This window comes from Saccostrea cucullata, unplaced genomic scaffold (genome assembly GCF_032062105.1).
Source record: "Saccostrea cucullata isolate Sc308-1 unplaced genomic scaffold, CSIRO_AGI_Scuc_v1 ctg1194, whole genome shotgun sequence".
Classification (NCBI taxonomy): Eukaryota; Metazoa; Mollusca; class Bivalvia; order Ostreida; family Ostreidae; genus Saccostrea; species Saccostrea cuccullata.
Genome location: NW_026928585.1, coordinates 102,148 through 124,043, shown reverse-complemented (window position 1 = coordinate 124,043; position 21,896 = coordinate 102,148). Strand labels below are relative to the sequence as shown.

At 33.1% G+C, this 21,896-nt stretch overlaps 1 protein-coding gene across 1 annotated transcript; it reads right to left on the bottom strand.

Moving 5' to 3' along the window:
• Positions 1–642: 642 nt before the first annotated feature.
• LOC134278058 (death domain-containing protein 1-like) lies at positions 643–21,382 on the bottom strand. The gene is given in 14 exon segments (XM_062760375.1): positions 643–2,000; positions 2,361–2,624; positions 2,773–3,202; positions 3,541–3,654; positions 3,749–3,878; positions 4,080–4,347; positions 4,841–4,969; positions 8,120–8,302; positions 8,828–8,962; positions 10,971–11,157; positions 11,536–11,920; positions 16,357–16,725; positions 16,728–17,014; positions 21,229–21,382. Coding segments are annotated over 13 exon segments (2,976 nt in total). The 5' UTR covers positions 17,002–17,014; positions 21,229–21,382; the 3' UTR covers positions 643–1,892.
• Positions 21,383–21,896: the final 514 nt, after the last annotated feature.

Below are 21,896 nucleotides of genomic sequence, written 5' to 3'. Positions count from 1 at the left end.
TTCAAAATCACAATCTCAAATATAATTGTGGGAGGTTAACTATATCAACTTTACACATCAATATAAGTAAAGAAAATTTGTGTTTAGGTCCTTAATTGGTTTTCTGCAACTTTAAAGAAAATACAAAATGAACATGATATCATAATTAACATTTAACAAACAATGATGAGAAAAAATTGTATGATTTAAACATTCATTTCTTTCAAAAAGTAATGTTTAAAAGTAGATAATATAAGTATCATTTTTTAGAGAATAATTTGAAAATAATACAAAACATATTAATATTTATCTGCATTATGTGTTCAATATATACATGTATATATGTATTTTACACAGCTAGTATTGTCATTTACTAAATATTTTGCTATATAAATGAATGTATAGATAATTTGATATGACATATTTTTCTCTACGAGTTTTTTTTCCCTTGGTCACCATTTTGGTGATCAACCTTATATCCAGTATATCCAGTTATTTTCGCATGTTGGAAATTTTGCGGAAAAGGGGTAGATTTATTGATTTATTTTTTTTGCCTAAGTTATTTTTTTAAGATTGAAGATTTATTTTCTTAAAATGGTAATGTTTTTTTTTTCTTTTACATTATAGCTGATATAATTTCTGCGTGTTTTTATATTTTGCGAATTGAAATTGGTTGCAGAAAAAGCGAAAAATAGATCATCGCAAAAAAAAAAAAACGGATATACTGTAATTTTTCCTCTTTTCTTACCAAATCTAAGATGTTGTAGCAGGAATATTTGGAGGAAAATCTTTATGAAATGAAATTATTAAATAAAGGGGGCTCAAACTAATGTATCTTTTAAAGAAAAAGCTTTCTTTCACACACTTGCCGCTATAAAAAGTTTAAATATGTTGAATAATGAAGGTATATGAGCATATCGACCTTCTATATGGCGGCCAACGGGAAATAACTGTGTTTAATGTTGGGCCTACTGAAAACTATCTATTGTACTTTGTTGCGGTAAAAAAAAAATCAGATCACAGACACAGTAGTTTCTAGATGTATATTCACAGGCTTGTTTAGAAGGGGCCCGGGGATGGGGGGCGGTTTCCTGGATCCGCCACAGAATTATAATTGCATATAAAGAGAATACCTACATCATGTGACCATTTATAATGAGGAAGACACTTTCTGAGTTTTCAGTTCACTAAGAAAAATAAATATTTTGAGCTATGATATTGCACCAAAAATCGCATATTAACTAAGAAAAATTCGAACATTCTGTCCTAAACTTTAGACTTCAGGATGTTCATAAAAATACGAATATCAAGATCTAGTCATAAAATAACCTGGACATTATAGAAATAGCTCATCGTCTCAAACCACGGTCCGTAGTCCATGCAGATAGTGGATTGGTAGAGGATCGTGATTTTATGGTTTCCGTCCGACCATGAGAAATAGCTATGTGTTTCTATTTTCTCCACTTTTCCTATAGTATTTCTTGATTGTTGGAAAAATTGACAAAATCTTATGACGGAGATGAAATTGAGAACAGTCAGGACGGAGATGAAATTGAGAACAATCAGGACAGTTCTTTACAGCACAAGATGAAATGTCTCTCTATATTATGGAAGGGCTTACATTTCATACTGCTTGAAATGACAATAGGAAATCTACCATTACTTGCATGTTACAATCCTGTATATATATAAAACTAATCAAGAAGAATCAAAGTAATCGTATTAAATTCTTGATACTATACACTGTGCATAAAACAATAAATAAATAAAGTTTGACTCAAGTTGAATGAATGATATTATCACAGTATCGAAATAGTCTGTTATAATGTTTGGAAATCTTTCAAAAATCACAGACAAATGACTTCATAAATGAATTATATTACGTCACATAATTCAATTTAGAGGCGAGTCTTTTAGTGAGATCGTACTTGCTTCCGTTTGAACTCTTCATCCTTAATCCGAACTTGCTCTGCAAGATCTGGTCGGCCATTTTTCATGAAAGCATTGGTCAAAACAGTCACCTGTTAGAATTTGAAATGCATAAAACATGCATATCTAATAGTAATTTATGGCTTTAGCAAAGTAATTAAATCAGTGCTACATGTAATTGTCCACAAGTTGAAAAACACAAAATTACATAAAATTATATGACTTTGTATAATATTTTCTCAATCTTGTTGTTTAAAAAGCTGACTTCTACAGATATGTACACATTTCTTGTTATTGAAAAGTATTACAGAAACACATAGTTACAACGAATGTCATCATAAAATTGTTTCTATATGTAACAATGTAATTTGCTACTGCCTAAAGAAAGCATTGTAAGCAATAAATCGCAATATCCGTTTTCATTTCCTCTTGCTGTACTATTAGAAATTTACCTTATCTATAGACTTTGGCATTTTCTTTAACCACGTCATCAACATCTGAAAGCGGGCATCCTCATCTGTCGCGTCTGTGATTTGGGCGTTTCTTATAATAGCTTGGATCCGTGCCTTACTGATGTTTAAGGTCGAGGCAACCTTTCGCCATTCGTCGCCCATTTCTGCCGCTAGTTGTCGCATCAGGTTCTCATTAACTGCATCCGAGTCGTTCCGAATGACAACAGGTGCCTGCACTGGGACAGGTGAAGGTTCTACGTGATACTGAAGGTAAAATGAAAAGGGGTTGCGAATGGTTATCAAATCTTATAGAGGGATTGTTCAAGTATATCTTAAAACCAAAATTGGGTTGATTTATTTTATTATGTTTTGAAATAGAAGAATTTATATAAAATGAAAATATTTTAACTACCTTAGGTATGGTTATGGGGATTTCACATAACAGAGTCTTTCTTTTTTCCTTTCGCACACAGAACGAATTTTCATCCATAATGGACTCCTTGCGAGCTATTGTCTTTTTGTCCGGGGTCACAAACTGAATTTTATAAGCTTCTATCACTCCCCGAAAAACGTTAAAATTCCTCTGTAAATACTGGTCAACTTCAGAGAGCAGGAACTCGGAGAAAGAAACCACATTCGAATTGTAAATTATATTTGGAGATTTGGAGCCATTTTGAATATTGCCCCGGAAGTTGATTTCGATTAAGTCCCCTTCGGACACGGCCAATAGTGGACTTGGTTCCGGTCCATCTTCATATCCGTCTTCTGCCAGCTGTTTTACGATTTTTTGAACTCGACTGGCGGGGACTATCGTGAGTCGTGTGTCAAATGGGTTATCAGACCTGAAATTAAATCAAATATTGATTGATAACGACGATTGTCTGTTCTCCTTTATATTCTATATAAAAAAAAGGTGGTTGGAAGATAGATAAGTGGAAAAATTCGAAATTTAAAAATTGGTTTTTAAGTGCCGCATCGCAATTGATAGTTCAAATGTATGGTAAAAATCATAAAGTCATTGGTGCTGTTTGTTAGGAATACAGTAGTGACATTAATTATTCGTAGATAGGCTGCTTGCATCACATTGAAGTAATTTATCTTAAAATTTGAATTCGCTATTAAAAATACAAAATTTATAATGTGGTTCTAATTTATTTAATAATGTAATGAAGTTGTTTACCTTTGTTTGACAACAACTTGCACAAACCGCTTTTGGAGGAGGTCAAAGATCGCAGTGGACATAATTGGAAGTAAATCTTCATCCGTATTTGTCCGCACTCGCAAAACCATAAACCTGTTGAATCAAATAAAATGCTTTGAAAATTTTCTCTTTTCTTTCATCGGAATTTCAGAAATTTTGGCACTTGTTTATTCATATTTCAACATACTGATCTAAAGGTTTGTCTAGAGAGAACTGCAGCAAATCCAACTTCACTTGCGCAATTTCCACTTCCGGTACGACAAACCATTTTCCTGTTCCGGTTCTCGCTAGGAGACAGAGTTGGTCATGTTCGTCGTCTAAAAATAGAGTTAGTTTTATGAGTAATTTAGTTATGATATGAAGTATTGCATTTAAGGCCATCGATGTGGTGTAATTTCAACACAGTCCTTCGAGAGCCTTTAAATGCATTCAATCATAAATATCAGATTGTTTTATTTAACTGAACTTTGAACTTTCAACTTATATCATTTTCGTGACCTATTTTTCCAGAAACTTACCATCGTTGTGGGCATAGTCTCCCATGTACCATTTCGTTGGTTTAGGTTTTTCCTCTTCCGGTGGCGCATTGATTTCCGCCAATTGTTCCTGCAGAGTTTTCTTTTTGGGTTTCGCTTTCTTTTGTTTCCCTTGATTTTCCTCCTTTTCTCGAATGTCCAAAGGAACCGGAATATTTTTCTGAGGATTTTTCATTTTTTCCTCTTTTATTTTTCTCATTTGGGCGATTTTTCGGGCCTTTGCCGGATTTGGTGGACAAGGTATCGTTATCTGTTAAGAAAAAGCATTGAAAATGTTTATTTTTTTCAATTATAAGTTCACTCAAGATATAAATAAAAATTTTGTTTGATTTCCTAACGCAATAAAATTGACCGATGGAAGCAATTTAAAAGGACCTATTTTTAACAATTAGAAAAAAATCAGAAGACATTAAATATTTCTCTGGGCCTATGTCTTTTTAAAGTTCCATCCGAGTTTTCAATGACAGAATGGATGTCTGGGGACCAAAATTAACAATAACGAGAAAAACGGGTGTGACATTGAATAGAACCCCCCCCCCCCTTTCCTGGCTTGTCTAGGAAAGTCCTGTGCAACGTTGATTCGTGATGATTTAAACCCCCTAGGAGTTCCAATTGCAAAAACAACAACAAAAACTCTATAATACTACTTTAAGAAGAGAAAAAAACGATTAACGAGATCCCCCCCCCCCTCAAAGTTGGCCTCTAAAGGTTAAATAATCGAGAACCAATTGATCACTACTTACAACAATGGGTTTGTGGAATTCGTTGGATTCCCACTGCATCTGTATAATAGGACTAGAGGCCAGCAGATGTTTACAGCTGGCGTTCCTCGTCTGAAGGTCGTGAACAGTACCAGAATCCACCGGCTGTACCTTTAAAAGTTATTGATGTAAATTAGAATTATGCGATGTTGGACTCCTAAATTCATAAATACCCCCACACCCCACCCTCCTACACTGTAAAAAATGATGTTTAACTTGTGTTTAATTTTTAAACAGTCGTGTTTTACAATTAAACATTGTAGGTTTAAATACAAAACACTAGCGTTTTATATATAAACACTGACATTTAATCTGGTGTTCAATAAGTAGGGTGTTTAATCATCCGTCTTAAACACGTAATATTCATATGCATCAAATCAAAAAATAAATTAAGTGTTGGTTCTTAGTATTTGCTGTATGAATTTGTCATTTTTACAATGTCTTAATTTACGAAGTAATTCCGCACATAATATTAGATATTTATCGACACAAAAAAAATACGAATAGCAAATGGACAATGTGTTGACTTTAGATCATACCAAACGCATTCACAATTAACATTAATTGGTAGTAATTTTGTGCCAAAATTTCAAAATTTTCAGAAACTGTTAAAGAGGAAATAAAAACAAATATTATGATATTTTCTATAACTGTATCGATATTTTAATCACCGGTGTTTAACACGAGTGTTCATTTCTTAATCATATATATTTATAAATTAAACACATGGTATTTATATTGAAATTGCAAATTAAACACCAGTGTTTAATACGTTTGATAGAAAATGACGCAGTTGATTATGTCATAACATGCCATTTGAACGCAGAAGATGCAAATCACGCACATACTGACAAGAAACACCATATCTTTATATTTGTACATTTCTTTACGTAAAATCTTTTAAAAAAGAATGTAGAATACATTAGAGATCTAAAATGCTTTTCATTTATGAAATGCAGGATTGTTTCCTATAGTTAGTAATCGTCTGAGTGCAATCCGGCCATGCGCAGAGGTAGACAAATAAATGCTTATGTAGTCTTGATATCTAATTTTAAAATTTGCAGGGACATTCATCTGTTACTGTGAATCCTGAGAACAAAAATCATACTTAACCGTTGAGTCTTAAAAGAAAAAGCCCCCCCCCCCCCCACACACACACACCATTGGTTCCTGTTAAATGAAAATAATCCAATTAGGTACCTGCCCTTGCTAATATTTATGCTCCTTAACATGCAACAGTACCACACTCGCACATGTACTAGCTGCAGATCTGTAGCGGTATGGTTTTTATGTATTTGCCTTTGACCATAACTAATACATAAAACTATCGCTACAGTCTGCAGTCGCATCTGCCAACAAAAATTTCATCTCCAGCCCGTGCACAGACATGTATTCTTTAAGGAAAATTTCAACTTTTTTTGAGGGAGTGTGATACATGATAGAAAATGCCTTGGGACAAAAATTTTTGCTGTTGGGTTGCTCCTACAGGTACGTGAACATTTATTTTCTTTATAGTGTACAGACTGTACATGTACGCTTATACATGTATGATTTACAGGTATTTGAATTGCAGATTTTTATTCCAAACTTGTTTCTCAGTATGTATAATATAATTAAAATTGGCGTGAACAATAACATTTATTTTTTCATCGATCTTTATGTATTCTTTTACAGATAATTAACTGAATTTCCATAGTGAATATTTTTTCAATCTTTCAGGATATGAAGGATTAGAACTACTTAGGGTGAATACAATTTTGGAGAATGGAAATCTGGAGATCATCATTCGTTGTAGAAGAACCTGAATTTTACCCACAACCAGAGGAGCTAGACTGTTTAACTCGGTTAGAATATGATATATGGATATTGAGTGAGTGATACACCGGCATCTCTTGTTTAGTAGCAAGAATTGGTCCTTTAGAATTCAAAACTGGAAAAATTTCTTTATTTGGTTAAAACTCTGAATATTTGTGAAAGTATAAACTTGTAACATTTACAACTAGATTTATTAGTGTAATACAAGTACATATTATACATGCTGTACCCAGACAACAAATATTATTTTCAGTTTTTTGTATCATATTTATTCATCATTTTGCTTGTTTTATTTATTTAAAAAGATGTAAAGGATGATCTGGCCTTTTTTAAAAAAAATGTTTTAAATTTTACTGATGAAAAACATTTCATTTTATTAAGCGACAATGTTTTTTTCCTTCATTTTTCAAAGACCCAATCCCCACCCCGCTCTCCCGACACCAATTTATTGGAGTTTAGTTTAAAGATGCAGGTTTTACATGTTCATGCTAGTTTATTTTGAGAATTCTATTTTTTCAACTAAAATTGAATAATGTATCCATGTGTTGGTAAATACATTATTTAATGTTTCAGTTGTTTATAAAGTTTAAACCCTCAATCAACATTAAATCAATTATTAATTTAAAAAAAAGCTTTATGTACAACATATTCATTATCATCCACAGTGTGTTTTGTACTGATTTATATTTGTTTCAAATAAAAATGTTGAAAACTTATAAACACGTTTAAGTATTTATTTATTTTGTAAAATAAACACGTTGAAGTGTTTATAAATTGACCTTTAAACATGTTTAAGTGATTATTATCTGTTGCATCGAATAAACATGTTTAAGTGTTTAAATGTTTAGGTTGAAAACGTTTATTTATTAAACATGAAATGTTTAAATTTTAAACACTCATGGTGTTTATATAGTAAACACTAAGTGTTTATTCAGTGTTTAATCTTTAAACATTTTGTGTTTTTGAAGTGTTGAATATTAAACCTCATGTGTTTAGAATTTAAACATTCTAACGTGTTTATTTCTTAAACACTTCTTGAGGTGTTTAAATTCTAAACATGTTGAAGTGTTTATTATCTGTTGCAATATGGTGTTTATTTATAAAACACTTATTTTTTACAGTGTAACCACCCCACCCAACCCGTACCCCCAAAAAACAATAATTTTGACTGTGGTATCAGTAAAAAAAATATAACTATAAAATGCTGAAATGTGTTTTTGATACATACACCATAGAAATAAAGATATAATTGAAAGAAAAAAAATATTATGAAAATATGTAACAAACAATGATATTTCTTTAATTTGTTTCGGGAGTGGGGGGATTATCAATAATTTCATTTATTTATATATTTATTTTTTGTAATTAAATTTTAAAAACCATTTTGTCAAAATCTCACAGTTTTTTAAAAATACATTATAAGAATGAATGTTTGTGTCCCATTACTTGAAGTAAGATGTGTTCCTTTTTAGAGAAGGTTTCCCTGGCAACGGTGACTGTGATTCGATGATCGCAGGATGACGTCAGTTTAGACGATCGTCTTGAGAATGTGACGTAATCTCTTCTAAGTCGCGTCATCACAGCCATCGTCAAAAATTCTTTGATTTCAACTTGTACAAATTTCAGATCCTTGAAAAAAATCGTTGCATTGACAATTTTTTAGTTCTAAATCATTGGGTAGATAAGCAGCAAATACAAGATTTATAATAACATATAGATTGTACATTTTGAAATAACACTTGTGCAAAAGTATCAAACGCAAAGAACCTACATCATGACAACCCTGTTCCAGAAATGACATTAAGTCATTTTCTTTAGAAAGGGTTATTCCTCTTTGGCAACCATTTTCTTTATGAAAAAGACTTTTAAAAAGTCACTAAAATCAATTTTAAGCTGAGAACCTCATTTGAATTTCTCTTTGTCTCAGATTTTTTTTTCTTAATAATTAACTTGATAATTTTTACACAAAATTCCTGAGGCATCTATGATTAGGCACGTTGAAACAGTAATATCCAAGTCTTAGAATCAAAGTACTGTAATAATAGCGCATGAGCGTAGAGAATCCTCACAATACTGCATTAATTTCCTATTTTAAATGATATTTTAAATATTTTTTCATCACACGCTATTCCATAATCTCTTACAATACCATACCTTGTGGTTATCATACGTCACTTCCGTGCTCGGGATTTCTTTCCATTCTCCGTTTACTTCCGCTTTCACAAACGCCTCTCTGGAATGGACGTTTGCGCGGGAAAGTGTAAAAGGGATCGCCACGAACAAAGAACTCTGGAAATGAATTAATAATTTTATTTAAGAAAAAACCAAACTGTATTCAAAGAGTGAGATTTAAAGTAACCAACAACAAAATAACTTCATAAGTTTAATGAGTCTCTTAGGCTACATCAATTCATTTTCTTGGTCATCGGGCATCTGATGAAATCAAGTACATTGTACGAGCAGGCGAGCAATCAAATAATAGTATCATTTCTTTTTATAGGCAAAATATTTTGGCATATCATGAAACAAATTGAGCGAAAAAATACGTTTTCCACTTTTTTTCTGAACTGAAGAGTAGGTAGATTTAAAATACGAAAAAGAGAGCGGTAATATAATTAAATTAGCACAGAATTTTCCTGGTGCGGAAGCTTGATATTTGTATAATTTTGATAAAATATAAGCGCACAGGTCTGATATCGATGAGTCAAAAATTAAATTTTTATGGCCTAGTTTGCACTGTACGGACAAACTTTCCATGTTCTATCATATTGTTTTAATCTTATACATGTAAATTAAATATATCGAATACTTGTAAAATATATTTTCTTAAATAATTCGATTGGCTCGATATTACTTTAATGCAACAAGAGGTTTAACAAGTTGTCTTATTTTAACACACAAAAGCTCATGATTTTTGTAAAATATCCCCTTTATATGATATATTACGCAATTCTGGAGTAGAAACTCCAAGGTAGCCCTAATGTCATTTTAACAACGCAAATATACTACCATGATCAAGAGCCCGACTTGAAACACGACAATCTTAATCTCCCCATTTTAAGCAGTGGGGGACATAAACAAAAGAGCCTCAAGAGGGGTCATAAACTATCCTCAAGTAGGTTGTTTAAGCGACGAGAAACTCGTGTTCCGTTTTTATCCGTGGCTCTCTATTTAGGCTTTTTTAATAGTATACCTTTGTCGGTAAGTCAATTTTGTGCTAGGGATTTATTCAAAAAAGAAATACGTGCTTTATGACATACGTGATTTAAATTTTTTATGAGTTATTCATCGATAAATATTGATCAGAAAATATTTATTCTGTGGCAATAAATTGACATTTATATGTTTGTTCAGTGTGAAGCAGGATAAAATATTTGGATAGCATTTTGAATGTAGAAATAAGTTAACTCCAGTAATCGTTATATTTTATTAAAAAAAAAATTTGCGCTTGGAACACTGTCCTCCTTTAAAAAATCAATGGGCCGTCATCATTATTATTTACTTTATTTCAAAATAACGAATAACCTAAATTGACGGTGCATGTAGATATCTCGCCGTCTTCAAAAATTTGCTAAATGAAGGGTAACTTCTTACCTACTAAATATATTTGTTGTTAATTAACGTATTTCGGTAATAACAAGATTGGCTAATTAAGGCACGTAGCAATAGGGGTGCCCCCCCCCCCCATTAGGAAGTTGATATTAGGAAAATGTAGTAAATTGTTAGTGAAAGAAGTTGGTATTGAATAAAGTTGGCCTCTACCCCCCCCCCCCCCTAAATATTTCTTTTTTTTTGCATGTCAACTTCAAGTAAGTCAAAAACATTCTCTGGCTGCCCCCCCTCCCCCCTTTCCAAAACGATTCTACGTGGCTGTAATTAATGAGAAAAAACTTTATACTCCAACTTTATATTTCAGGAAGTTGATATTAGGGAAATGTAGTAAATTTTACTGAAAGAAGTTGGTATTGAATATAGTTGGCCTCTATCCCCACCCCACCCCCCGAAATATTTCTTTTTTTGTTTGTCAACTTCAAGTAAGTCAAAAAAAAAGTTTCTCTGGCTGCCCCCCCCCCCTCCCCCCCTTTCCAAAACGATGCTACGTGGCTGTAATTAATGAGAAAAAAACAAGGATGGTATTAATACTATTCAAAAGAGATGATTGAATCTTGTCGGTCAGATAATGATCGCATGAAACAAAAAAAAGTATAATTCCATCCTCATTTCGATTTATTAGAATACGTTGTCCCAAAATTATTGCAAGGACAACCATGGCGCCCCGAAGTATCAAAATATTAACCTGTAGTTTTGTCTGTTCAGAGGTGGGAACCAGTTGAATGATACTGCCCACCAGTTCTTCCTGAGGCCCGTATGTAAGGTGGATCTCTAATTGGTCAACTTCTTTACAGGTGACTGACGATTGGTCGAAACTGTTTGGCTTTCCACGGATGATACACGCCAATCCCCCATCCCCTGGAAGCTGCATTCTGAAAACGAATATGCAAATTTTTAATTCTCTTTCATTTATGATTTACACATTTTTTTAGAGTACTGTTACCTCCATAGTCATTTAAAAAATACATGTTCTTAGAATTAAAAGATTATAATGCCAAATAATATTTTGTATAAGAATAAGCAGTTTATTCAAATTATGTTGAATGCAAGGGGAAAAAAGTAAAAGTGTATGTCGAAGTGGGTTGGCTGTCTCAGCTACTTTTTTGTTGTTGTGTTTATCTTGTTTACATCGAATGCACGGATATCTGGAAAATTTAACTTGGTTCATTTGAGTTCGAGATAATAAAAATTAACTGCAAAATACAAATGTATTTGATATCTACGGTACCCGTCTTCTACACTTTTCTTACTCATGCGCAGGCCAAGTTTCCCAAACAGCTGACTTTTCGATTCCGGCATTCTCTCGCTTTTTCCATTCTGCCTCTTTCGCTCTCTTTTCTTCTTCCTGTCTTCGAGCTTCCTCTTCCCTTTGCCTTCGCAACTCCTCCATCTTTTTCGCTTCCTCTCTTTTTCGTCTTTCCTCTAGTTGCGCACGCAACTCTACCTCTTCCTCTATTCGTTTTGCCTCTTCCTTTGCCCTCTCTGCTGCGATTTGGGCCCTCACTGCTGTGCTCTCGGTTTCAGCTGATAGCCGCAAAGCTTCTGAAAGATCTGAATTTGCTTTGGCGATTTCTGCGTTTAGTTTTGCAAGTTTCTCCGTCAATTCTCTCTCTTCTACGCTTTGAAGATCGTCATCTGTAAAATTAAAAAAAAAAGTTACATGAATGCGTTGAAAGATAGTTTCCTTTACCTCGTTTACAAGGACAAAAATGTTTAATTATTAATTTAAAAGGGGAAAAGTTTAAATATTTATTACTCCTTTACACAAATTGAATACAATCATATACAACAGCAATAAATGTACTAAGTTCATTTTTTCAGTTTTTAGAGAGTTTTCTAGTTTGTCATTGCCGAAACAATAATCTTTGTAAAAATCAATATCGCCTTCCGCAAAAAAGAATTACGATGTACATACATGCATAAAGTGCGTTAGCAACATTTTTTTTATAATGCACTTTTAGAAATTAAAATAAAAAAAAAGAAAAAAATACTCCTAAAACAGAATGCATTAGATACGTAATAGATTGAAGTGCAATTTGATAAAATGTTTCAAATACAATGTAAGTGATAAAATAATTCACTACTTACAATTTAAGATATTTTAATCAATTTTCGTAAACTACGCCACATAAACAACGTTCGACATTTCACACAAATGTAAATTAAATATCCAATATAGTAATCGGGTTGGAAGTCAAACAAATATTTGATGCCTAGTTGTTGACCGACATGTAAGAGTAACTATCACTAGGCTTAACGATAATGGATGTTGAACAAGCGAAGTGAATTATGATTTAAGATCTTCGAGAAAACACTTCAAACATTCTGAATTTACGGCCGTGCTTTTAAAAGCCCATATCTGAATGCGAATTCTTGCTCTAATGGCAAAATTTATGAAGTTAACATCACAAGTAATATTTCATTTGTGAAGGGTGATCTTAAATGAAACACGTAATATTTTGATTTTAAATCTCTGGGTTTTTAAAGTTAACTGTGGCGTGTTTCACATAAAATCACATAAAAGGTTTGTTTCCTTTTTGAAGAGAAAAATAAAAGCTTTTTTTGGAACATAAAACTAAACAAGGAATAAACAAATAATTGCCCCTCTTAGCACTTTAGATATGACATTTATACAAAGTCACGTCCTCTGATATAAATATAATTGACCCACTAAAAGGACAAATAGATTCAATTTATTCTAAAGTGGAATTTAATTCATTCAAAGATGAAATCTTGTTTAAGTAAGCATTCAAAGATATCTATATACAGATATATACCACCAAATCCTGAATCTTGGGCTGAAATTATATAAAGACATTCTCTCTTTTGTAACATTAAAATTCTTAACAAATCCATTTAGGCTTCCTCTCCATGATTATCAATATTGATCCGCGCCATGATTATAACATAGATCCGCGCCCCTAAGTTTACTATGGTTTCGTTGAGATCTCTATCAATATTGACACCCCTATCATTACAAACTAGGGACCTTTAATATCTCCCCCATTGTTTGTCTTGGACTTATGAAGAAGAAAATAAACAAATGAGAGGTACCTCAGGTATTTCTCAGGTGAATTTTGACGTCATCATTTAGGGAAAATCAAAGTAAATGTTTGTAATGATCGCTGGTTAGTCGATTATAAACTATTATGCAAAGTCTTTAAAAGGGGATCCGTAGTGACTAACACTTTCCTTTAACAACTGAACTATGAATAAAGTAAATTTATTTATTTCAATTCTTCATAGATGAAGTTGAGTTCAATTTTAACGTCATGTCATTTGAAGTAAACAACAGGTGAATTTAATAACGTTTTACATGATATACAGTGAAATGTGTCTAATTGGGGTATTGTGTATTCCGAAATTTTATCCTATACGAATTGAAATTTTAAGTCCCTTCTCTTGAAATAATTATCCTGATATTGATAGGGATATTTTCCCCCTTTAGTGGATCAAATTTTTAGCCATAAATACCTTAAAGTATATCACGAAGTGTGCATGGGCGGATCTAATGGATAGTCGGGGATCATGTCCCCATCACACCCAAGACCCCCAAGACTTTTTTTGGGAAAAATTTTTGACTTATACTGAGTATTCATATAGTACAAATTGAAGATAAAATAAGAGAGGGGGGTTATAAATATAATATTAAATTATCTGACAAAACAGATATATACAGGTACAGTAAAACTATCGTACACGTTCCCTTACACAAATAAAACAAAACAAACAAAAACTTTATGTAACCCAATCGCTATTTAAAATCCGTGTAAACACGATCTTAAGTGTAGTGTTCATCTCCAAAAACGCGATCATTTATCATTTCTGATACGCGAGGAAATTAATCCGCGATTTGAGATCCACAGAAGACTTTCCCGACCTTGTTTTATCGTCAGCTTAGCGAGGCGAAGGGACTTGTAACCCAGCAGTATTATCTGTGGAGTAGGGGTGAAGAAATGGACGCCTCTCAAGAGAGGGCTTCTAAGAGATTTTCGAGGAGTTTGAACAGAAGTGGGGATGACAATGACAGAAATGTATATTACTGACGTATACTGGAATATGAAAGTAATTTAACTACTTGTTTCAAGTTTTACTTTACCCGACTTATCTTGTATATATACTATCTTTATTTCTGATTATTCATCGCCCTACACTTTTCTCTTCTCTCATGCATCCATCTCCCCACCACCCTTTTTCCAAAGTGAACGCCAATCCAAAAAAAAAGTGTGATCCACTTACTCCTGTCGTTAATACCGGTATCTTAAGAATTTAAGATGAGTTATTGCAAATATTAGCCCTTATACATGTGAAATTCAATGTCATGTTCCTAGTTTAAGATAGCGTATACTATTTATAATAAGCAAAAGTAGTAATATACACTTGAGTAATAAGCATTAATTTTGCAGTTTTAATTTTGTTTAAAGGTCTTTTTTTTTATATATCTCCGCAAATATTTGATCATCCGTATATTTTGATAAAATACTGATGAGTTGCCGAAATCTCAAACTTATCTTATATGAGCTAAATATATTAAAAATGTTAATTAAAAATCAGAAAAAAAACGCCTCACTCTGTCTTTAAATGAAATCGATTCATAAAAATAAATTAAACTCGAGATGAGTTGGATTTTCACGTTTGTTTACAAGTTATTTTAATTTTGCTTGCATTTCCCCCCAATACATATACTCATAGATTAAAATAAAAATCATATTGAAATCGTTAAATAACAAAAGTTTGCCAGCTAGTATATGTCAGATTTCTGTCAATATTTGTTGAACAATGAAGATAGTATAGACCGATGGAATTCATACATTCAATTAAGAGTATTCTACCCCATGTATGTTCTACATAAGGGTTTAAAGTACCCAGATGTTTGTTTAGGGAAGTCGGTCAACATTTGCACTGTAAATATTCGGGCTAATAGAAAAGTTGTCCACCTTGAACCAGAGCACAAAAATACCAACCCCCCAAAACACGTAAACAAAGTAGGGCGTGTTGACAGGATTGGCCAAAACAAATAAATCGATAGTTTTCCCCCTCCTTCGTTTAAATGACATCGTTCACCATTTTTGGGGTAGTGACCTATATTTCGTAATAATGCTCTTTTGAACTACTTTTAAATTTAGGCTTTTTGAAAAAAAAAATGTGTCTGATTATATTAGATTCCTGATCATGAGTATGTTTTAGTCCTGTTGCGGAACAAGTTTAATTCGCAAATGGTTAGTTACAGAAATATACATATTTCGAATCACTAGTATATACGAAAATAATTTAAAGTTTTTTTTTGTTTGAGAAATATCTTTAAAAAATTCCAAAAAGTCCGTTGAAATATAAAGAAATGGAAGCATTGAAAGAAGGATATGGAGATTACGAACAGTATTCAATATCAAAGTCCACAAAACAATACAAAAAAGGAGCAGAGCAAACACATACCTCCGAAACATCAGAGGTGGAATCAGTTGATATGGAGGAGTGAGCATCCCCCTGCTGACTGATCATACCCGCCGTGTGTTCCTTGTCATGATCGGGAAATAACGGAAAAATCTGTCGTCAATTCAGTGTATAAATAATGGACTAACAACTAGTATGAAAAACGTAGGTGAGCACCTGAAAAGAACCACTCAGAAGCAATCCATGTCGGATCTTGTGCCCTAAATGAGTTAGCATCCTTTGTCGACCAGTCATATCCGCCTTGTACATGTATTCAACTGCACGATTTTGCAAACGTTAAAAAACCTGTCTAGACAATTCATTGTGTAAATAAAAATCTGTATGATAACCTCCGTCAGAATTTTATTTTACATGTATTTTCTGACGAGCCTTTCTTTTTTAGATGGGGACATTGTATTGACCAAGGAATAGGCGGAATGTTAACTTTAAACAGGATTTTTAGATATCTTTGTTTCTTCAACTTGTTTGTCAATAGCTTTCCACTTTCAGACGAAAATCAACTTATCTCGGGTGATTTTGTAAGCTACATAACATATCTCAATTATGTTATTTTGTAAGTTCAAAGTCAACAGTAATTTGTATACATACCGATGTTTGTAAGTTTGTGTTTTTTTTTTTACCTGTTCTTATTTCAAATGCCTTTTGGGACACACTGAACTGGATGTTTTCTTTGACTTGCTTCATTTTCATTCGCAACCCCTCTAACTGCTGTTGACTGTTCTGTGTTTGCTGTTTGAATTCCTCGATTGTGTTCGATATTTGCGAGACCACGCCCATTAGATCCTCCACTGGATAATTTGAGTCCACATTTCGATAACGGTCAGAATCAAATATTTCCGTGAATTCCAATATGTTGTCATTAAACGAACGAATATTAAATCCCTCCTCCTCCTTCGACTTTTCAGCCCATCTATCCTGATCATCTTTTTCCGAAACACTCGGTTCATCATTCGCAGATTCGGATTTTTCGTCTTTTTCGTTTCGTCGAAATTGTTTTCCGATTCTGCTTTTTCGTCTTCCGTCTTAAGTCCATTCGGAACTTCTTCCGTTGTGACATTTTCAGGTGTTTCCTGGGACTCTTCTGGCGTTTTGTTAACCGACTGAACGGTAGCAATAGATTCCTCTTCTTTGTCTTTCGCAATCACAGTAGTTCGGCTTTTAGAGGAGGAAGATGGCCGCTTCGTCGTTTTAGTTGACCCATGACCTCCCCCGTGGTCATGGCGACCGTGTCCACCATGAGCCACCTGTCTCCGTTCGACTGGCATGCCTAAAAATTATCTGAAAACAAACCATAAAAAATTATAATGTATGTAAGAATATTGATTCTTCATTATGTAACAAAAACATTTTTTGTCCGCCGCTTGAAAAGTGGGGGATATTAATTTGGGTTTGTCCGTCCGTCTTTCTGTCTGTCTGTAACGCTTTCGTTTCCACACGATATCTCGAGAACCCTTTGAGCTTTTGCAATGAAATTTAGCATAGCAACTTCCTATGGACTAAAGAAGACCCCTATTGATTTTGAGGTCAAAAGGTCAAAGGTCAAGGTCACAAATAACCAAATTCTGTCTGTTATAACACTTTCGTTTCCACACGATATCTCGAGAACCCTTTGGGCTTTTGCAATGATATTTTACATAACAACTCCCTGTGGTCTAAGGAAGACCCCTATTGATTTTGAGGTCAAAAGGTCAAAGTTCAAGGTCGTAAATTTATACATTCTGTTTGTATGAAACACTACCATTTTCGGGCGATATTTCAAGAAGATTTTGAGCTCTTGCTATGTAATATTATACCAAAACTTCCTAGGACCTCTCTCACTCCTCTCAAAGTGCCCCGCCCCGTTTGTTTTATTAGTATTTATTGTGTTACATGTCGCTATTTTTAGCACAGGGACATGAGGAGAATTATTACGTATAAAACAGGTTCTCGGTGGACTTTATACATGTATTCTTATTACATCTATTAGAACTGTTTAATAAAGGTTAAATTAGACACTATGCATTGTGTAAAAATTTGACAAAATCGAACGTGAATATATACATGTATGTCACTTCATGTTTGTATACAATTTTCGCCAATTTACAGCGGCTCCGTGGTCTAGTGGTATGTCTCTCGCTTCAAATGTGAGAGGGCCCGGTATCGCATCTTGGACGATCCACCTTTTTTTTCGAAATACTTTTCTTTTTTTACTAAACGATAGTATTCAGCATGTGAAATGAAAAATTTATGAGGTCTGGCTTGTACAAACTCATAATATCATCATTACAGTGTGAAAAATATTCCATATAAAAAAAAATCTTCCACACACATAATAAAGAATAATCCATCAAACCTTTATATCCATATTGGCATATTTTATTTGCTTACATTGTATGTATACATTTAATAATTCTACAAATTCAGTGAAAGGGATCCGAACCCCCCCCCCCCCCCCCCCGACCCCCGAACTGCGCATGGTTTACTTTTCCCTAAGCGGGGGACACAAATTCTCTGAATTAGCTTGTTGGTTCATCTTACAAATGCAGCATTTTTTATTTTTTGCTTAACGTCCCTTCGAAATTTCTTCTGCATATTGTGATGCCACTTCGTGTCGGTGGAGGCTGAAAATGTAGACTTCTACCCAGACTAATGTTTTTGAGCAACGAAGTATCTTTTTGATGCTTGGGTCACAAGCACCTGACGTTACTTATTTTTCTTTTAATTAAAAAATATACACATACCTAATGTTTATTATTAGGTATGTGTATATTTTTTAATTAAAAGAAAAATAAGTAACGTCAGGTGCCTGTGGCTTAGGTCTATATCCACTGCGACAATTTGCGGTCTCATCTGAAGGACCGGTCTCTACCTCCCGCGCTAAGACTCGAACTTGCCACGTAAGGATCAAATGAAAGTAGAGCAAAAGCTAAAAGTCACTGATCCAAGCGGGCGACTCAATATCAATTTAGCAAAAATACTGTAGTTTAATAACATTATTTCATTAGATATAATTTTAATTTCCTAGACTCAACATCGTTGCAAAAACGTTGATTATTTAACTATTACAGTTACTGTTCAAAAATTGCATCACTTGATCATCACCTGATGCGAAATATTGATTTGAAATATAGGAAAATCAAAAGATAAGTATTATCCGAATCTGAATATTTTAAACGATATGATATCGATGATTTGGCCGGAAGTCATTCAAATAATGAAGGTTTTCATTTTCCGATGCATGAAGTATTCATTAACTCGGATCCTACCGGATATATTTGTGTGTAGGTGGGTCTGAGCGATAGTGTTTCAATGTTCTTCTCTTATCATTTAATCTGCATAATCGTTTGTCTTATATGATTGCTATTTGCATAATTCAGTGATTTGCATAATTTTCCTATTAAATGCAAATTTGCATTATTCTTTAATTTGCATTTCCCCATCATGTAAGTACAAAGTATGTTCTCTGATAAAAAGGTCATATTTGTAGATTGGTGGAATATTTCCTTTCGTTTGTATTGGAAAACTGGTCCTAAACTTTATTGATTGCATAACTTTACATGTATATTTTCATATACTTTTCAAGTAAACATAATTATGCATATCATTTAAAAAAAGAAAAATTATCTAAATACAAACTGTAATCTTATATAATGAAGACTCCTTCCGACCTGGATGGTTTAAGATTGACGAACAATCCAAATTTATTCTTAAAGTTTATTTAACTAAGTCAAGTCTGGACTTGTATCCCTTTGTTTAGCATCATTTGATAAAACCTGATGGTAGGAAAATACATCGTCAAAGATTAGTGTGTAAAACACTCAAATAAAATCAATTTTAAGTTCTGTTCGTTCCTGCAATTAAAGAGATGAATTTCCTCATTATATACAAAATGTAACCCTATGGACAGATGAAGGGAGGAGGGGGTATTAGTAGGATGCTTGCTGTTGTTAAAAATGAAATGTTGATTTTATATAAATCAATGGGTGCTACAAATGAAAGAATCAAATTATTTTATCGCATAAACTGTTTCGTGATCTCTAATATTGATACTTTGAACTCTGGTTACCTCGGCTAGAATATCACCTAGATCAAATCGCATCGGTACAGGTAAAAAATCTCGCCTAATCTACATATTGTTGACTTTTGCTTAGCAACAATAAAAGTGACATTTTAATATAATGAAACCAAGCCGTTAATGGAAAACAGGGTTTATTTGTGTTCCCTCTAACAAGTTACGGCCAATTGATGCCGAAGTATACGTGAATATTGGCGCGTTTGATATATATATAGAAAGATGATTACATGATTCATTGAACGGAGAAAATGGCAATTTGTTTGGGGAATTGAAACTTTAAAAGCGTCATGAATATTTTTTTCCTTATCGATGTTTTGTTACTAGTGAACATCATGCTTTTTTGGATAATGGAAATTTAAGATGTATAGAAAAGGAAATAAAAAGATGTATCTTTAAATATATTGATAAAGGTGACTTGCCATTTTTCAATTTGGTGGAAAAAAGGCATAAGAGATTTTTTTTTAAAAATATATATCTTCACGTTAAACTGGATAAATTATACAGTATGTTTTTTTTTATTTCAACTTTGTGATAAAACAAAGTTAGAGAAAGTTATATTATTATTTTCAAGTGCTTTTCCAATATACTAGTAAAAGATGATATACATGTATAAAAATAAGTTATATGTATATATAAATTTCCTTTTCTTGAAAGCTTTAAAAATTAAGTAATATTATACACCTGTAGTTACTTGAATGACTACATTATTGGAAGTCCAAGGACTCAAATCGATCCGCCATTTTCTACAATGGAATGTTTTATTCGAGTAACCTGAATTGTCTCGTCAATTACATAATTGATGAAACTCTACAAAAATATTCCTAGTGAAGGGAATAATTAAAAAAACTCTCTTCATCACATGATTAGATGCACAAGACATGAAAATCAATGGTTGTTATACAGAGAAAACTCAAATTGTTTAGACTCGGAAAAATCATTTATATCGATTCATTTTTTCTTATACATTTCATATACAATATGAATTTACTAGCTATTTCTATAAACCAAATTAATAAAGTATTGGATGAAAGTTCAATTAGTGATAAAGACTTCTCTCATTTCTCTCTATCCCAAGAAAATAATGCAGTTTTCCTACATCACATATATAGGATAATAAAGGGATAAAAATGGACACCACTATCTTGGTTTCAGAAAAAAAAGGAATTCTTCAGCCCCTCCCCCTCCACTCTACCCTTGAATTTCGATTTTTATACATGCATATTCTTAAAGAAATTCTGAAATTTCATATAAAAAAATTGAATATCCTAGTGAAAATATAGCTCCCAAAGACAAAAAACGGCGTACAGGAGAGAGAGAGAGAGAGAGAGAGGGGGGAGCATCTAAATAATAGCTAAATGAATGTACAAGCATTAAATAACTGTATACAAGCACGGTTGCGTTTTACTTAAGGAACGGATGATAATTATGAACCACAAACCTGGAAACTCGTTCACAGTTCCGCAATAATCCCAGAAGTCAATTGTTTTACAAAACCGAAGAGCATCCAAGATGCAACACAATAAACTTTTACCTCGGCGATCAATAAGAATTTCAAAGGGCGAGCGTGTTATCTACAGAATGCATTACCGTATAGATGCACCTCGAGGACTATCACGGTTCATCATGGATTTAAAGGGCCGGATAGCCGTTAACTGCTGTCATTTCTACATAGGGTGTTTTATAAGTGAAAATTTATGTGCATATGTCTGTATGTGAAGTGAAAAAGAGGATGATTTTTGGCGTCTCAATTTTTCTCACAGTCTCATATCTTTCTGTTACCCTTTTTCTGTATCTGTGTGAAGAGAGAGAGAGAGAGATTCATTTTTCTTAGAGAATGGGATCTACATTATTTGTGTGATATTATTAAATTCTCCTAGAAAGAAAAGTCTTAGCTTACATGTACATGTAACTACAATATATTTACTTTTAAAAAATGCTTTTATTTAAAAAATATTCTTCCATAAAAATACTCCTGAGGAATTTAAGCAGAATCAAAGATGAGTGGAGTATTCATGCAGAGACACTAGCCATCCCAGGTAGCACAACAACGTTATTAAAACGTTATAAAAACGTTTTCAAAATGTTATAAAAACATTTTCTAAAACG